Source organism: Alexandromys fortis, unplaced genomic scaffold, assembly GCF_014885135.2.
Source record: "Alexandromys fortis isolate MF-2015 unplaced genomic scaffold, M_Fortis_MF-2015_v1.1 scaffold_167, whole genome shotgun sequence".
Taxonomy (NCBI): Eukaryota; Metazoa; Chordata; class Mammalia; order Rodentia; family Cricetidae; genus Alexandromys; species Alexandromys fortis.
The window spans coordinates 70914-89888 of record NW_026068050.1 but is presented as its reverse complement, the minus strand read 5'-3'; the positions used below and the strand labels follow the sequence as shown (position 1 = coordinate 89888).

At 41.3% G+C, this 18975-nt stretch overlaps 1 protein-coding gene across 1 annotated transcript in view; it reads left to right on the top strand.

The window, feature by feature from the left end:
• Ptpn9 (protein tyrosine phosphatase non-receptor type 9) overlaps positions 1–18975 on the top strand; it is a 75220-nt gene that overhangs the window by 22819 nt on the left and 33426 nt on the right. The window contains exons 2-4 of the mRNA XM_050119420.1: positions 14265–14408; positions 16289–16378; positions 17062–17186. Of these exons, the coding sequence (XP_049975377.1) occupies positions 14265–14408; positions 16289–16378; positions 17062–17186 (359 nt within the window). The remainder of the gene's footprint in view (positions 1–14264; positions 14409–16288; positions 16379–17061; positions 17187–18975) is intronic.

Below are 18975 nucleotides of genomic sequence, written 5' to 3'. Positions count from 1 at the left end.
CCAAGAAATCCAGTGTCTTCTTGAGGGTTGGGGTTTAAAACATCTCAAGAGCCTCCTGCCCTATTTTAGGGTTGGTAGGTTTGAAGATGAATGGTTGATTGGTCAGCAGCTGTTGTGTGGCCTGCCCTGAGCAGGCTTTGAACTTGTAGAGCCAGTCCATCAGTAGGGGACCTGCTGGTGGAGACCAAAGATGCCAGGCTTTTGTTTCAAGTCAGGAGGAAGATGCTGGCAGTCTTGGAATGTAGTAGGAGCTGCGGGGCTGCATTTCGCCTACCAGATGTCTGCCTACCAGAGCATCTGTCTAACTCTTGTCTCAAAAAGAAGAACATTTTTGTATATTTTGGGGGTAGGATAGGTTGAGCAGGGATGGGTGGTACTGAGAGTTAAATCTAGGACTTTGCACACGCCACAGGCACTCTACCACTGAGTCTTTCTAAGGGAATAGAAGTTTTCTGTTTGTCAGCTCTTGGAGATTCATTGGGCCTTTAACACTTGGCTGTTGGAGTGTTGATAAGCCTTACTCCTTTCCTTCTACTGGAAGGAAGTCATTAACACTAAAGAGCTTTCTATGTTTAATAGCCTAATTAACTCTGGCCTTTCCTTGTCCTATGAAGCTTTGGGGAGCTTTACTTGTTCAGCCTTGGTTTCCTATTGTTCAGTTCTCAGTGTGATGTAATCTTTTAATTGTACTTAGCTTTTTTCCCCTTTGGTCCTTGTACAGTGTTTGATGTAATAGATGAGAGAGTGCTGAATTTCAGAACCATTCCACTTATTTTCTTTGAGAGGGCAAATTAATATTAAGCTTTCCTTCATCGTTAGTTGGCCTTAAGATTTGTAGGGCTTTGAGATTGAAGTTTATTTATTTATTTTTTTTTAGTGGGTAGAAGAAAGATTTTCTATCATACAACCCATTGATATCAGAATAGAATACCTGTTAAGTAATTCTATTTACTGTCTTTTGTTTTTGTTTTTGTGTAACACAGTGTGGGCTTCATTAACTTACTTTTTAGCCCACACTGGTCTTGATTGCCTCATCATCCATGTGCCTCTACAGGCTGACATCTTCTATTTTTTTAATTTTTTTTTTGTTTGGTTTTTTTTTTTTTTTTTCAAGACATGGTTTCTCTGTGGCTTTGGAGCCTGTCCTGGCACTAGCTCTGTAGACCAGGCTGGTCTCGAACTCACAGAGATCCTCCTGCTTCTGCCTCCCGAGTGCTAATAAAAAAAATTTTCATACTTTTTTTCAGAAGGATCGTGAGGCCCCGCTTTCACGGTCTGTATTCGTACTGAAAATCAAGATCAATCGAGCTTTTGCCCTTCTGCTCCATGGGAGGTTTTTGTGACATCTTCTAAAGAAAGACAAAAATAAGTTTGTTTGTTTTGGTACTGGGAATTAAACCCAGGAACTCCTTCTAGGCAAAGAAAAAAAATGTGAATACTCACTATGTAAGATTCTGTGTGCTAGATGTTCTTATTTATTGTTTGTGTGTGTGTTAGTGTGTGTCTGTGACTGTGCTAAGTACAGGCAAACATGTGCCATTGTGCCCATGTGGAAGTCAGAAGTCTGTCCTCTCCTTCCTCCTTGTATCTGAGGCAAATGCCTTTTGTTTTTGTAGTTTGTACATCAAGCTATCTGACCTCAAGTTTCTGGGCATTCTCCTGTCTTTGCCTCTCACCTTAGAAGTGCTGGGGTTACAGATGCTCGCTGTTACCTTTGGTTCTTGACGTGGGTTCCAGGGATTGAACTCAGGTCCTTATCAGTCTTGTGAGTAAGGCTATTACTCACCAAGACCTAGTTTCACATAGTTGATTCTGAGTTCTAGAAATGTTATTGTCTAGATTGCTGAGAGTAGTCTCATTACTGATTTATAAATCAATTCTATTTGCCATAGTCTTTCTGACAGGATTTGCTATTTGAACACAGAAGACTTAACTGGGAAAGGAAAGAATATATCCTGTTTGGATAGATGAAATTGTGATAAATTATATGTCCTTCCTTCCTTCCTTCCTTCCTTCCTTCCTTCCTTCCTTCCTTCCTTCCTTCCTTCCTTCCTTCCTTCCTTCCTTCCGTGTGCCACCACCGCCTGACATATCCTGCTTTATTTTCTGTGAATTATGAAGCATAAAATTTCTTGTAGCTAAATCCTGAAGAAGGCATCATTTAAAAAAATACACACATTGAGCTGTCTAGTGGTGTTGTATGCCTTTAATCCCAGCACCTGGGAGGCAGACACAGGTGGATCTCTGAGTTTGAGGCTTGCTTGGTCTACAGAGAGAGTTTCAGGATAAGTCCCAAAGCTATACAGAGAAACTCTGTCTCCAAACAAACAGACACCTCTAAACCAAACACCACACATTGAAATATTACAGTTTCTCTTCTTTTGAAAAAGAGCATCAGCAATTAAAAAAAAAACAAAAACAAAAAACAACTGAAACTGACTTTTAAAAATAGTTTGATCAAGAGGGTGTACACTTGTAATTATAGCACTTTAGAGATCAAGACAAGAGAACAGAGCATATCAAGGCCCTGGTTGAAACAATAAAGCTAAAATAAAAAACAGTTTAAGTCCATGGAAATAGAGCAAATAAATACCTTGGAGGGAAACTGAGTAGAAATCAGCTAGACTATATATTTTCTAAAAAATAATTAATATGCCTGCTGTATTTCTTTTTATTTATTTGTTTATTCTTTGACAATGTAATACTTGTCAACAATGTGTTTTGTTCATTTCTACCCTCAGCAGCTCTCTCAGTCCTGTGAGTGCTGCCTGTCGGGACGCTGTCGCAGGTTCATGTGAGTTCATGAGTACAGTGGCTATGCCATGCAGAAGGCAGCCCATCATCTCTTCCAGGAAGTCCCAGCCTTTGTGGTGTTGACAGAGCCCATGTCTCTGCACTCTGCACTCTTGCACGACTCTTGCTCTTTGTGGGGGAAAAGTGCCTCTGGTCAAGATTGAGGGCTGCACTGATCTGTGATTGTAAACACAACTATTTAGGAGCCAGTTTGTCAACAAATCTATTAAGTGGGGTAGTAGTAGTAGATTCTCTCTGAGGGTCTAAGGCCTCCAGAACCATGAGCTTTTGGTCAGGTTTACAGTACCAGACCTGAATTCCCTTTTTTGAAGCAGGTGATGAGTACAAGAGGGCTCTTAGGTGTGGTTGAAGAGGTTTGTTGTAGATGTGAGGGGAAGTATAGCCAGAGGCATCTAGAATGGCCCAGACTGAACTGGGCTAGGAGAAGATAGAGGGGGGGGAGAGAGTTCAAGAAGAAGAGAAAGAGAAAGGAGAGAGGGCAGGAGAGGGGCCCAGGAGCGAGCCAGGAGACTAAGAGACTAGTTCCACCAGATGGACATCAAAATCTAGGTGACTTCTGGTCATCCTGTTTCCACCTCTTAAATGCTAGGAACATAGATTTATGCTGCATAAACAGTTTGGTACAACGTTAATGAAAAAAATGTCGTTTTAGTTTAGAAATTCAGTACACATTGTAGCATTGCTGCAAATTTGTGTTTGTTTAGATCCTGTTTCTGTTTCCTCAAAGATTGATGTGGACTCAGTGATTAGTAGACATAAAAAGGGCAATAATTCACAGCAAAGGGAAGATGGGAAACAGGCACGAAGTGAAAGTAGCTTACTACAAGCATCTGTCATAGGATAATGGGACTTGAGATATAGAGGTATTGTCTTCATTAGGGTTTTATTGCTGTGAAGAAACACTATGACCACAGCAACTCTTACAAAAGACATTTGATTGGGGCTGGCTTACAGTTTCAGAGGTTTAGTCCATTATCATCATGGTGAGAAACATGGCAGCATGAGAGTTCTACATTTAGATCCATAGGCAGCAGAAAGAGACTGCTACACTAGGCCTAACTTGAGCATATGAGACCTCAAAGTCTATCTCCACAGTGACATACTTTCTCCAACAAGGCCATACCTCCTAGAAGTGCCACTCCCTATGGGCCAAGCATTCCAATGCATGAGTCTATGGGGGCCATTCCTATTCAGACCATCACAGGTAGCTTCTAAAAAAACTAGACATTGAGTCTTTTACTTATTTAGGTGTTCAGTCTAGAGTGTCTGGTTACATTTTTTTTTTTTCTGAGACGGTTTCTCTGTGTAACAGTCCTGGCTATTCTGGAACTCGCTCTTGTAGACCAGACAGGCCTCAGACTCGCAGAGATCCGCCTTCCTCTGCCTCCTGAGTGCTGGGATTAAAGGTGGGCGCCACCACCCCCCCAGTTTATTTGGTTACAGTTTTTCCCCCATGTATGTCTTAGATGAAGTAGTTCCTTTATTGTCATTATAATGAGTGGTCTTTCTGTTGGTGCCATGTGCTTAGAAGCCTTTGCTATAGTCACTGTTCTGCTGCTGTGTAGAGAGAAGCATGACCAAGGCCACTCTTACAAAGGGAACATTGAATCGAGGGCTTACTTAGTCACTGTTATATTGCTGTGAATAGACATGACCAAGACAAATCTTATAAAAGGAAGCATTTAATATCAGATGGTGATGCATGTCTTTAATCCCGGTATTCAGGAGGTAGAGGCAGGCAGATCTCTGTGAGTTTGAGGCCAGCCTGACCTACAAAGTTAGTTTCTGGACAGCCAGGGCTACAGAGTGAAAACCAAAGAAAGGAAGGAAGAAAGAAAGACAAAAGAAAAAGAAGCATTTAATTGGAGGGCAGCTTACGTTTTAGAGGTTTATTCCATTATTATCATGACTGGGACCGTGGTAGCACACAGTTGTTGGAGCCATAACTGAGACCTTTACATCTTGAGCTGAGGCAGAGAGAGAAACCTCAAAGCCCACCTCCAGTGACACACTTCTTCAACAAGGCCATACCTCTTCATCCTTTAACTCTATCAAGAGTTCCACTACCTGACCTGTGGGGGCCATTTTTAGTCCAACCACCACAAGGTCTGTAAGCTCAGCTCAATGGAGACTGAGGTAGAAGAATAACAAGTTCAGTGCCTGCCTGTTGAAATAGGAGCGGCGGCGGGGCTGCGTCCCCAACACCCCGGCTGCTTGGCTAGCTCATGCCCGAAATAACAACACACAAACTGTATTCATTTAAGAACTGCTTGGCCCATGAACTCTAGCCCTTACAGGCTAATTCTCGCACCTGGACTAGCCCATTTCTAATGATGTGTGTAAGCACCCCAAGGTGCACTTACCGGGAAGATTCTAGCCTCCGTCCATCCTGGGAAAGTGGAGCATGGTGTCTCTGCTTCCGAGCTGTCGGCTCTCCGGGAGCAGAGCAGAGTCTGACCTCACTTCCTCTTCCGCCCAGCATCCTATTCTGTTTATTCCACCCACCTATGTTCTAAGCTATGAGGCCAAGCAGTTGGTTTATTATAATTAACCAATTACCTTCCTCCATCACCTGCCTGGACTACCAAGGCCAATTTGAGCAGGCTGGGGGAATATGTTTCTCAGAATAGAAGGAATAAATCGAGGGCTGGGAATATAGGAGATAACAGTTCGTGCTTATGATGGCAGTGTTAGTCCTTTTCAGAGAGAAAGGACTTAGAGAAGGGAGCAGATGTAAAGATACTATTCACAGAGCTGCAGATAAGGAATTGCCCCTTTATGGGCTTTTTCTCCTCCTCTTCCTCCTTTTTTTTTTTTTTTTCAGATGGATACATATTGTAGGTTTATGCTGTTGGGTAAAATGGATTAGAACTTCTGAACTGTTGTAGGCTGAAGGCACATAATAGGAAACCCAGTTCTAAGAAACTCTGTCTCTACTGAAAGAAATTTTTGTGTGAAAACAACTGGATTAAAGAAAAAAAGAAACAATTATTTATTTAGAGATTACTGTGTGCTAGGTGTGGTCATAGGTGCTTTCTCATCCGTTGTTCCGTTTCCCTTATCTTTTCAGAAGAGAAAACTAAGGCTTAGAGAGGGTCAGTGATGTCTTCAAATAACACACTGAGTGAGCCAGAGGGTGGATGTTTTACTCCCAGACCCACTCTCCATTGTTCCTTGATGGCTACATGAATTGGCTAAGCTGGTAGCCTGTGAGCCCCAGTGATTCTCCTTTCTGCCCTCCATCCCCAGTACTGGAATTAATGGGCACACATGCTTTTACGTGGTTTAATTTGGGTGTTGAAGTTGCCTATGTGCAGCAAAAATGATTACCCATAGAGTTATCTCTCCAGTTCTGTGAGGTTTAAGATAGGGTCTCTCACAGGGACTTGGGACTTGCTGACTGCTGGGATTAAGGGTGTGTTCCACCACTGCCCAACTAAGTAGAAGTCAGTCGATGGTAAAGGTCAACCAGATTACTGAGTGATCTGAGTGGCTCATTATGAGCTGTGTGTTATCTGATGCACCAAGCCGTAAAGTTGGATGTACACAGCAGTAGTCCGTCATCAAGTGAAGTGGCCTGGGTAGGTCCTGAGGGCACAAGTTTCATAAGAAATTGCTTTTTGTCATGGGTTATTTTTTTTTTTTTAATTTTTTTTTTCCTTAGACAGGGTTTCTCTGTAGCTTTGGAACCTGTCCTGGAACTAGCTTTTATAGACCAGGCTGGCCTCGAACTCAGAGATTTGCCTGCCTCTGCCTCCCTAGTGCTGGGATTAAAGTGAGATTAAAGGTGTGCGCCACCACTGCCTGGCGTGTCATGGTGTTTATCATAGCATTAGAAAGCAGTCTAGTTCATGCACTGTATTGGATTTTTTTTTTTTTATTTAGTTTTTTTCGAGGCAGGGTGTCTCTGTAGCTTTTAGAGCCTGGTCTGGAACCAGCTCTTGTAGACCAGGCTGGCCTCGAACTCTGGGATTAAAGGCATGCATCACCACCGCCCGGCTGGATTTTTTTTTTAATGTGGGTTCCAGTGATCAAATTCATATTATTATTCTTGTACAGGAAATGCTTTTACTTGTGGAAGCATGTTGCTAACCTTAGAATGTATGTTTATTAAGAAAAAGTGAGAAACAACTCCCAACTCTAGGAAGGCTTCCACGGGAGGAATTTTCAGCATTGCACATTTAAAGAATTTTATTATGGGACTGGAGAGATGGCTCAGCAGTCAAGAGCACTGAGAACAAGGGGTCAATTCCTAGCACCTATATATTAGCTCATAACTCTCTGTAACTCTGGTTCTGGGGGATCTGACATGCTCTTCTGGCCCTCTTGGGCACTGCACACATGTGATGCATAGACATGCATGTAGGCAAAATACCTATATACATAAAATAAAAATAAATCTTTAAAAAATTAGTTTTATTTGTTTATTTTTGAAATGGAAGGGCTCATGTATCTGAGTTGGCCTGGAATTCTCTGAGTGGTAGGATTGTAGGCATGTCCTCCCATACCCAGTTTATGTGCAACTACTTTACCAACCTCTCCAGCCTTATTTATTGAGATAGGACCTCACACATTTCAGGCTGGCTTTGAAATCGCTGTCTTCTGTCTCATCTTGAACTCATGGTAATCCTCCTGCTTTAGCCTCCTAAGTGTCAGGATTATAGGTGTATGCCACTCACTTCCAATCCTGTTGGTTTTCTCTCTGATACCATTATTTCAGCCGCATGTGGATGAAGTCCAGTATGTTACCTACTTAATGTCTAGATTTCCTTGCTGTTTTATGGCAGGTTCTCAAGTACCTGTGGCCTTGTTGCCCCATAGTCAGGAACTTTATTGTTGTTGCTTTTTTTTTTTTTTTTTTTGGATTTTTCGAGATGGGGTTTCTCTGTAGCTTTTTGGTTCCTGTCCTGGAACTAGCTCTTGTAGACCAGGCTGGCCTCGAACTCACAGAGATCTGCCTGCCTCTGCCTCCCGAGTGCTGGGATTAAAGGCGTGCGCCACCACCACCCGGCTTGTTGTTGCTTTTTAATCTAAATATGATTGTGGCCTTTAATACCAGCCCTTGGGAAGCAGAGACAGGGGGATCTTTAGGAGTTCAAGATCAGCCTGATCTATACAGGCATTGTAGGCTAGTTAGGGCTACGTATTGAGACTCTCAAACAAAAAGCCCACGTCAAAATAAGTCCCCAAACCCAAATAAACATGGTTTGGGAGTGTAATTAAACTCACACTCTTTTGATTGTGCTGGAGCAAATCTTACTTTCACTGGAAGAGTCAGCCGGAGGGCTTTGTGAGTGATGGTGCTAGGGTTTCAGTACAGTAATTTAGGCCTTTTCCCAATCCTTGCAGCTGCTCAGAGCCCTAGATGAAGTCCAACACAGACCTTGAGCTGGAATTGTTCCTAAACTGTGACTCATCTTTTGGTTCGTTCTTTTTTCACCAGGAAATGCACTGAGTATTAATTTGAAGAATTTCAGTTATCCCTCTTAATGAGTATGTTGCTTGTCAGAGTTGCTAGGACATGCTTTTGTGGTAATCCACAGGCCACCAGTGAGTGTATATATGCTCATTGGTTGTGCATAATCCATGTGTAAGAAGATATGTAAGTCTGTCTTGGAAGATGTGAAGATAAGACCATCCTTTTTGACTTCTTTCATGGGTTCATCTGTTTCACCAGAGGGATGGAGATGCAGGAGGTTGAGGCTGAATAAAACAGGTGGTGTGGATGTGTTTGAATCTGTAAATATCACATCACTGTTTACAGTACATTGGTCTCTCTTCGGGCAGGGCCTTGTACTAGCCAAACCAGGAGGAATTGTTCCCGTGCTTAAAGCCAAGAACAACATCCTGACCAGCAGGGGACAGAGGTCAGCTCAAGGCAACAGCTATTGGAGGATTTTTTGCAAAGAGAAAATCCAAAAAAAAAAAAGAACTTTGGAACTGAGTTTATTAAAAAAAAGACAAAGTCTAGAAAAGAACACTTGATCTTAGCCAAGTGGCTGAAGACTGATAAGAGAAGGGCCAACACTACACCATGTATTTTTAGAATTTAGAATATTCACAGTCAGTAGGATGGGGTGGGCACCAGAACTGGAATGTGACAAGAGTGGAGAGATAGATGATAGCCAAAATGTGCAAAGTTTCAGTTACATCTGCATAGGGGGTAATTATAGATAATAGTAAGGTGCTGCATACTTTACGATTTCTTTCTTTTTTTTAAGTTAGTATAAGGGCACAGAGAAAGGCTGGCTTAGTAAGCCTAACACAAGGTGCTGGCCTCTAGAAGCCTTCTATAAATGTCAGTTGCTTTATGTATTTCACTGTAATTATGTTTTTAATCTCAGCAGACTGATGAATTGCTGATATTACAACTACAATTTAGCTTATCATTCTACCATACCTTAAGCATTTTTAACTGCTTCATTAAAGCTTAATTGACAGGGGCTGAGGAGATATTTCAGTTGGTAAAATGCTTGCCATGAGAGCATCAACACCTCATCTAGATCCTTAGGACCCATGTATTATAGCTGGCTGTGGTGGGACAGATTTGTAATTCCAGTACATGAGAAGTTGAGACTTTCGGGCCCCAACAGCTTGATCAGCCACATTAGCCAGTTATCAAGCCGCAGGCCAAGTAAAGACCTTATCTCAAAATAAGGTGGACAGTGACCATAAGACAACACCTGAGGTTGACCTCTGCTGTATACACACACATACACACTCCACACCCCTATATATCTACTTTAAATTTTTTAAGAACGCATTTCAAATGTTTACATCACAAAAAATAATTATTTCAATTAGTAGATAGGTAATTTGCTTGATTTAATCATTCTACGCTGTATAAGTATGTGTGTATATGTAGGTATAAAAATATGCTGTTCCCCATAAACATATCATTTGTCAGTACACATGAAAACAGTACAAATTAAAAACATGAACCGTCTCTGCAGTGAGTTAAAAAGCAAACAGGTGGTGACACCTTTAATCCCAGCACTCAGGAATTCAAGGCCAGCCTAGTGTACAGAGAGTTCCAGGACAGCTAAAGCTACACTTGAGAAACCCTGTCTCAAACAACCAAGCAAACAAATAAAAACTATACCCTGTGTGTGGTTATCCATGTCTTTAACCTTAGCAGTGGCAGGGAGAGGGGGAGTGAGGAGGAGTGGAGCAGAGGCAGGTGGATCTATATGGATTTAAAGCTAGCCTGGTCTGCAAAGAGTTCCCAACCAAAAACAAGAAGAGAAAAACGGTAAGATGTACTTCAAAGGAAGTATATGAAAACCATGTGCAACTGCTATTCTGGTTGTCCTGTTACTTGATACGTAGACCAGGCTGGCTTGGAACTTGTGGAGATCCTTCTGCCTCTGCCTCTTGAGCATTAGTGTTACAGATGTGAGACATCTGGCCTTGTTTTGTAGCAGTTGCCTGGGAGTTCAAACATTTCATTCTAGAGCAGCAGTTTTCAACTGGTGGTTCACAGCTCCTTTAGGTTTGCATGCCACATATCCTGCATATCAGATATTTACAATTCATAACTGTAGTAAAATTACAGTTATGAAATAGCAGTGGAAGATTTTTATGGTTGGGCTCACCATAACATAAGGAATTATATTAAAGAATTGCAGCATTAGGATGGTTGAGAACCAGTCTTCTAGAGGAAGGTTCCTTAAAGCTCAGAAAATTCTAAGTACTAAATTGAAACATTTCTTCCAAAGTAAACAACTCACAAGTCTCAAGAAATTCTTGAAACTAACAAGATACACAGGGACTCTCCTCCTTCCTCATCTACAGCCTTCCCCCCGCCCCCCCTTTTCCCTCTTAAAGAAATAGGAACAGTTGTTAGAGGTAAGAGAGGAGGTAGAGCTGAGAGCTGTTTGGAGGGGGCTTTCTGATCTGTTGTGCTACCTCAAGTTGTGCAGAGAGCTCTACCAATGTAGCTTTCCAGTATCATCACTCAGGTTGTGGTTGATGCAGTTGCCTTTGAATTAACAACTGTCCCTGCTTCTGTGATTAATCGCAGTAAGCTAATTGGTTTTTCAAATTGCTCTTCGTGTAATTGTCACTTTCGTCTGGAGTGGTTACTTATCCAGGATGAGTAGACATCAGTTTTCATCTCCATAGTAAGCCTCACCTTACTGTTAGGGTTAGGCTAGGTTTTTCACAGTGAAAGGTCATCTTACCAATTGGGTAAGTGTTGATCATATCCCCTTTCTATCTATACAAAGTTTGATAGATGTTCTCACAGCTAAGCAACAAGAAAGGTGTGTTCTCTTACTCTAGTGTTTTATTTACACACATCAGAAATCCATTATAAAAGTAGATTTAAAAGGTGATTTGTTAAATTGGGCATGGTTGCACATTCCTTTAATTCATCATTTAGGATGCAGGCATAGGAGGATCTTTGTGAGTACCATGCCAGTCTGGTTGGTTTACATAGTGAGTTCCAGGCCTGCCAGAGCTACACAGTGAAACCCTTTCAAGAAAAGTGTAAAAGGTTATTGGTTCATCAAAAAAAAACAAAAACAAAAACAAAAACAAAAAAACAACAAAAAAACCCCACCCCATTTGTGGCCTTTCTGGCCTACTAGGGCTTTGTTTGGGCTTCTGTGCCTGCTTTTCTTCTTTTTTTTCCTCATTTTGATGTTGGCCACTCACTAGAAGGTGCAACTCTACAGGTGGAACACAAATGCTTTCCTTGGGGAACATTCTAAATTTGTTCTCTTATCTTCTCTGAGATTCAGTGCTGTGGTCTGGCTTTGGGTGGCTGAGGAACAGTGTGCTCTTCTGAAAGCTTTTCTTGGTGGTCTGCTTCTTGACCCTATGCCCTGCGCTTAGTAGTTTTCTGCTTCTCTTTCCCAGTGGTGTGTGGCATTGCCTCACTTGCCGAGCTCTAAGACTCAGCTGTGCTCCAGGCCTTGGACTTTCCCCTGGTTTAGAAAGGTCTTTTGTGTTTTCCTAGAAAATTGGGGATGAATCGGGTGCTATGTGGTAAGGTATGCTGATCCTTGTAGGATCTAGTTTGATAGTTGTTTAAACAGGATGTAGCAATTTGGATTGGATTTGGAAGGGAGGATTGTTGCCAATTCTCTGAAATAGGCCATTGACCCTATCCTTTCCCCCTATTTTCCTTTTGTTTGTTTGACCTGGTCTCATATGGCCCAGGCTTGACTTCTGTGTAGCAAAGGATGGCTTTGACCAGTTCCTGATCCTCCCATCACCCCTTCCCAAATGCTGGATTATGGATATGTGCCACAATACCCAAGTCTCCTTTGCTTTCCTACCCTGTCTTTGAGATGGGATTTTGCTATGTAGCCTTTGATTGGCTGTGTAACCAGGGTGGCCTAGAATTTAGGACCAATTCTTTGCTTCTTTAGTGCTGAAATTTCAGGCACATATAACCCTTATTTCGTGACCCTCCTCCTCTTTTGAGGAAAGGTCTCAATTATATAGTACTGCCTGTCTTACTTAATATGTAAAACAGGGTAGCCTCAAACTCCCAAAGATCTGCCTGTCTCTATGATGGGATGAAGGCCATGTGCCATCGTGCCTAGCCTCGTCCCCATATTTTTCATCATAAGTTAGTGAAGAGAGATTTCCCTAGTCCATGCTCACATAGTAGGCTGGGTGTCATGCCTTTGGAGCAGCTTCAAGTTTAGTATTTTTTCCTCGGCATTGGTGGTAGTTGAAGAAAAAAGTATGGTTTAATATGAGTAGATACATCTTTTTGTTGTTATTTTTTTTGAGTGGGTCTCACTAAACAACTTTGGCTGTCTTGAAAATCACTGTGTAGACCACGCTGGCCTTGAACTCACAGAGATCCTCCTGCCTCTGCTTCTTGAGTGCTGGGATTAAAGGCATGTGCTACTATGCCCAACTGAGTAGGTACATCATAATTGTGAGTTGATTGACAGATAATATGGGTATAGTTAAAATTAAGAAATTTCTAAATTTTTGAACTAATAACCAAGAAAAGTTTCTAGATGGGTAGAACAGAATCACAACACAGTAATCTTTTAGCCATTCAAAATATATGTGCAGGGGCTGGAAGATGGCTCAGTGGTTAAGAGCACAGGCTGCTCTTCCAGAGGTCCTGAGTTCAATTCCCAGCAACCACATGGTGGCTCACAACCATCTGTAACAAGCTCTGGCGCCCTCTTCTGGAACACAGGCATACATGGAGGCAGAAGGTTGTATACATAATAAAAAAAAATCTTTAAAAAATATATATGTGCACAAAAATCCCAATTTAAATAATTCTAAAATGGCCGAGTGGTGGTGGCGCACGCCTTTAATCCCAGCACTTGCAGAGGCAGACAGATCTCTGTGAGTTGGAGGCCAGCCTGGTCTACAAGAGCTATTTCTGGGCTGGAGAGATGGCTCAGCCGTTAAAGGCTAGACTCACAACCAAAAATATAAGAGTTTGGTTCCCAGCACCCACGGCTGTCTCTCCAGACATCTCTCTCTCTCTCTCTCTCTTTTTTTTTTTTTTTAAAGCTATTTTGGGGGCTGGAGAGATAGCTCAGAGGTTAAGAGCACTGCCTGCTCTTCCAGAGATCCTGAGTTCAATTCCCAGCAACCACATGGTGGCTCACAACCATCTGTAATGAGATCTGGTGCCCTCTTCTGGCCTGCAGGCATACACGCAGACAGAATATTATATACATAATAAATAAATAAAGCTACCGAGAAACCCTGCTTGAGGTGTGTGTGGGGGATTCTAAAATGAAGAAATAGCTGTTTTGGCTAAAGCCAGAGTACTGGCAGAGTGCTCTATTCCCAACTCTTAGGAGGAGTTATTTCTCATTTCTCATTATTTCTTCATGGGTCCCAGACCTGTTTCCTCTCTCTGATTTGATTCTACTTTCTGGCCTAAAATGTAAAGAATAAAAATTACACAAATTTTAACCCTTTTAAAATACTTTTAATGCTTTATTTGTTTATTATATATGCAGTGTTCTGCTGTATGCTGGAAGAGGGCACCGGATCTCATTACAGGTGGTTGTGAACCACCGTGTCGTTGCTGGGAATTGAACTCAGGACCTTTGGAAGAGCAACCAGTGCTTTTAATCTCTGAGCCATTTCTCCAGCCTCTTAAAATATTTTTTACATTAAAATTTAAAATATTTAAAATTCCTTTTATTTACTTGTATGTGTACTCATTCGAGCATTTGGAGGTCAGAGGACAATTTGCAGGAATCTTCTTTTCCTTCTCCCATGTGGGACCTGGCGATTGAACTAGTGGCAGATGTTTTTACATGCTAAACCATCCTTTTTTTTTTTTTTTTTTTTTTTGAGACAGAGTTTCATGTAGCCCAGACTGGCCTAAAACTTCATATGTACCTGAGTCTTGTTTGGGGAACAAATAATAATCTTTGCCTGTTGTCTCTTTTATATTTCTAAAATATGTTCTCTTCTTACTAATTATTCTTTCTTTGTTTATTAAATAGGCTACCAAGCAGTTTCTTGAGGAGATCAACAAGTGGACAGTTCAGTACAATGTTTCTCCACTCTCTTGGAACGTGGCTGTCAAGTTCCTCATGGCCAGAAAATTCGATGTGCTTCGTGCCGTAGAGTTGTTTCACTCCTACAGAGTACGTGGGTCATGTGGTCTGTAGCAGTTGAGCTAAGTATTGCTGTTCTCTGTGCGCTCCTCACACACACTGGATCAGCGTCCAGCAGCTGGGAGAGCTGAGGTTGGACTGGCCAGCTCCTGGAAATACTCTGTATGTACCCAGAGTTTGCTGCGATGGTGGAGGCTAAGGAAATTCCTTGGCATCAGCCTGTGACAACTCCTCCTTGGAGTCTGAGTCTTTGCTCTTCTCTGCCTCCTGCCTGACCTATTTGGTACACTTCACAGGTGTTTGAGGTCCTTTGAAGTTTTACGAAGCTGCCGTTCTGATAACTGAAGAGCTTAGAGAGAGCTGTTCAAGAAAGGGGGGGTATTAACTCTAGAAAAGAAAAACAGATATTAGCTAAGTTCTGTTCTTAGAAGTTACTTTTTTTAAATTTTTAAAATAAATTTTTTTAATTTTATATGCATTGATGTCTGTGTGAGGGTGTCAGACTTGGAGTAACAGACATTTGTAAGCTGTCATGTGAGTGCTGGAAATTGAACCTGTATTTACTGGGAGAATAACCAGTACTCCTAACCGCTGACCGTCTGTCTCTCCAGACCCCTTGTTTTTTTTTTTTTTTTTCTCTTGACACAAGGTTTCTCTATTTCCTGGAATTCACTATGTAGACCAGGATGGCCTCAAACTCATGGAGTTTCTCTGTCTCCTGAGTGCTGGACCAAAGGCGTGCACCATTATGCCTGACTACATAGCTACAATACTCACAGTGCCATGATTGCTACCTAGAAGAGGTAGTAAATAAACTTACAGATGTGTTCTGATGAGAGTGTAGTACTCTGGAAGAGCATTTAGCTAAGCAAAGGAAGCATTCCTAAAAAAAAATAACTAATAGCTGGACATAGTGGGTCACTCTTTTAATCCTAGCATTCAGGAGGCAGGGGCAGTTGATCTCTGTGAATTCCAGGCCAAGCCTGTTCTATATATTGAGGTCTAGGTCAGCCAGGGCTGAATAGTGGCACCTTGTTTCAAAAACAAAACCAAACCAAAAAACCACAGCTAAAGGATGGTTAGGAATCAAGCCCTGGTGAAGTATAGTAAAGAAAGCATGTGGGCTGGAGAGATAACTTAGCTATTAAAGGTTTACAACCAAAAATACAAGAAACTGTAAGTTCAGATGCCCAGTGCTGGAAAGTAAAATTTAGCGAAGCCAGAATGGTTAGTAGGAGTCAAGGTAAAAGACTGAGAGCACAGATCAATAAAGCCAGGTCGTTAAGGCCTCAGAAATCCATTAGTAATACAGACAACATGGTAGGGGTTTCCATATTTGCATTCCAGAAAGATTTTGACATAGTAGTTTTTAGAGAGTGTGTCTCAGCTGTTATCCTGGAGCCAGAAGGTCAGTTTAAGGACTGTTAAATTTACAAGGAGAGAGAGTGTCAGTATTATTAATACATAATGTCAGGGGAGGTGGAGAAAAGTAGGTCAGAGCTGCTTAAACTAGTGTGTGAGGGGAGGTATCAGTGCTGGCGTTCATTAACTTAGGAGAGGAAAGTGGGGTGGGTTCATGGTAGAAAGAAGGACATAATTTTAATTTGTCTGTGCCTGTGGGATATCCAAATAGACTTGTCTGTCCTTTAAGCAGATAGAATATGAGCATGGGCTGCAGAAAAGAAATCTGTACTAGAGACAGAGATTTCTAAATGACCAACTAGAGCGACTGTTGGAGGCAGCAGAAGAGTTCCTGGTGGAACAGTTAATTGCCCTGGAGTGCAGGCATGTTACAAAGGAATTCACAATTCATTTATATTTCTAACTTGCCTTAGCTCCGAGCTATGTAAAGTTGTTCTGGATATATCGTATTTCCATATTAATTCATCTCTTTATTATTTCCTTTTTAGGAAACAAGAAGGAAGGAAGGCATTGTGAAGCTGAAACCTCATGAGGAACCTCTCCGTTCTGAGATCCTCAGTGGAAAATTTACCATCTTGGTGAGTCTTTAGAGCCTGTCTTGGCTTTGTTACTTTGTCTTGTCCTATTTGGATTTTTGTGCCTAGGTTCCTTATCAACACATTTTGCTACTAAATTATTCTAATAATAGTTGAATAATTACTAATTGAAAATTACTAGTTATTAATAATAGTTGAATTATTGAGCTTTGGAGTAGTAGACGTAAACATTTTTCTTCATTGATCCCTCTAAGTTGTTGGTCAGCATCTTGGGAAGGCTAATAGTGTGTCAGAGCATAGCATACCCTTACCTAATGGAAGCTCTCGTTTATAGAGATCTCTTGGTTTCTCAGATGAATATGTAATAATATGTTTAAGGTAGCACGGAAACCATTATCTTGATCTGTTTTTCTCCATCCTGCCTGGGAAATTAGTTACAAATCCAGTGCAAAATTATCCTTGGATTGCTCTGCAGTTGAAGAAAATGTGATTTTTTTTTTTCAGAGCTACGAGAATATGGTTCTAGGAAATGCTGATAGGATCAGACATGGGTAATGATAACATTTTTCCCTTTGTGGAAGAACAGACACAAATCAAGGAGTTTTGTTGGTAGCTGTTCTCATCATATGTCAACTCTTTATCCAGGATAATAAGTCTAAAAGATTGCTGTGATTTTTTTAAAATTATTATTTGATTTCTAAATATTTCTTGTTTATTTGCTTTAGAATGTTCGAGATCCAACTGGAGCCTCCATTGCCCTTTTCACTGCCAGGCTACATCATCCTCACAAGTCCGTCCAACACGTGGTACTTCAGGCCTTGTTTTACTTGCTGGACAGAGCTGTGGACAGGTGAGCATTGAGATTATCTTATAGGTATCTACCTCATTAGGAAAGTGACAGTTTTTTTTTCCTTTTTTTTTTTTGATTTTATTTATTTATTATGTATAGAAAGTCTGCCTCCATGTATGCCTGCAGGCCAGAGGGTGCCAGATATCATTACAGATGGTTGTGAGCCACCATGTGATTGCTGGGAATTGAACTCAGGTCCTCTGGAAGAACAGTCAGTGCTCTTAACTGCCAAGCCATCTCTCCAGCCCTGGAAAGTGACAGTTTTAAATTGATGAAATTCAGAAGTGCTCCTACCATGTCCTTAGGATACAGCCTAGACAGCCTCTGAGTAGAAAATACCTCATGTTGTTACGAGTGTTTATTCTTAGCACCATCCTGATGCTGGATACTCTTTGTTTTCATCGCCTTGCCTATTTTAGGATTAACAGAAACTGAGAAAGACAATTCCTAATAGTTAATACATTGAGGATAGAGGAAAGAGACTGTGTTGATTCCGTGTGTGTGTGTGTGTGTGTGTGTGTGTGTGTGTGTGTATGTATTAATATAAGGCATCCATATGCTATCATTAGGCTAAATCCTAATCTGTCTTTTTTTTTTTTTTGAAAAATATTATTAACCTTTTACTTTGAGATATAGTCTTAGTTGCCCAAAGTAAGATATAGTCTTACTTTGAGATATAGACTTAGTTGCCCAGGCTAGGCTTGAAATCATTCTTTAGCTTAGTCCAGATATGAATTTGCTGTCCTTCTGCTTCAGCATCTCACATAACAGAGATTATAGGCCTGTATCACCAGACCTAGGTCATCTGTTTGTTGGTTTTTGTTCATATTAAAACTCTCTGGGTGCTAGAGATATGGCTCAGAAATTAAGAACACTGGATGCTCTTCTAGAGGACCTAGGTTCAATTCCTAGCACCCACGTGGTGGCTAATAACAATCACAACTTCAGTCCTATGTACATATAGGCAAAACACACACATGAAATAATAATAATAATAATAATAATAATAATAATAATAATAATAATAATAATAAAATACCACCACCAACAACCCTCTGGGATAACCTGGGGATGTACAGGGGTAGCTACTTCTCTAACATGTGGAAGACCCTAAGTTCTTTCTCTAGTATGGAAAAACAAAGATAAAACAAGCTAGGCCCAAGCAGATCTCTGGTTTTGAGGCCAGCCTGCTTTACAGAGCTTGTTCAAGAACAGCAAAGCTAGCTGGGCCACGGTGGCGCATGTCTTTAATCCCAGCACTCAGGAGGCAGAGGCAGGAAGATTTTTGTGAGTTCGAGGCCAGACTGGTCTACAAGAGCTAGTTCCAGGACAGGCTCCAAAGCTACAGAGAAAGCCTATCTCGAAAAACCAAAAAAAGTTTATAAACAAAAACAGCAAGGCTACACAGAGAAACCCTGTCTTGAAAACCAAAAACCCCCCCAACCAACCAACCAACCAACCAACCAACCAACCAAACAAACAAACAAAAACCAAGCCAGGCCTAGTGGTATCCACAATTTTAGCATTGAAGAATCAGAGGCAGGAGGATCACCACAAATTTGAGGTTTGCAAGGTCTATATAGTAAGTTCCAGGCTAGCTAAGGCTACATAGAGAAAAATCTGTCTTGATAAAAACTAAACCAAAACAACAAGCCAATCTGGAAGCTGGGGTTATGTGGCTTGCTGGTGGAGTGCTTGCCTAGCTTGCCTATTGCCCTGTGTTCCCAGTACTACAAAAATAATTAGCCAGGTGGGTTGGTGCATGCCTTTAATCCCAGCATTCTGGAAG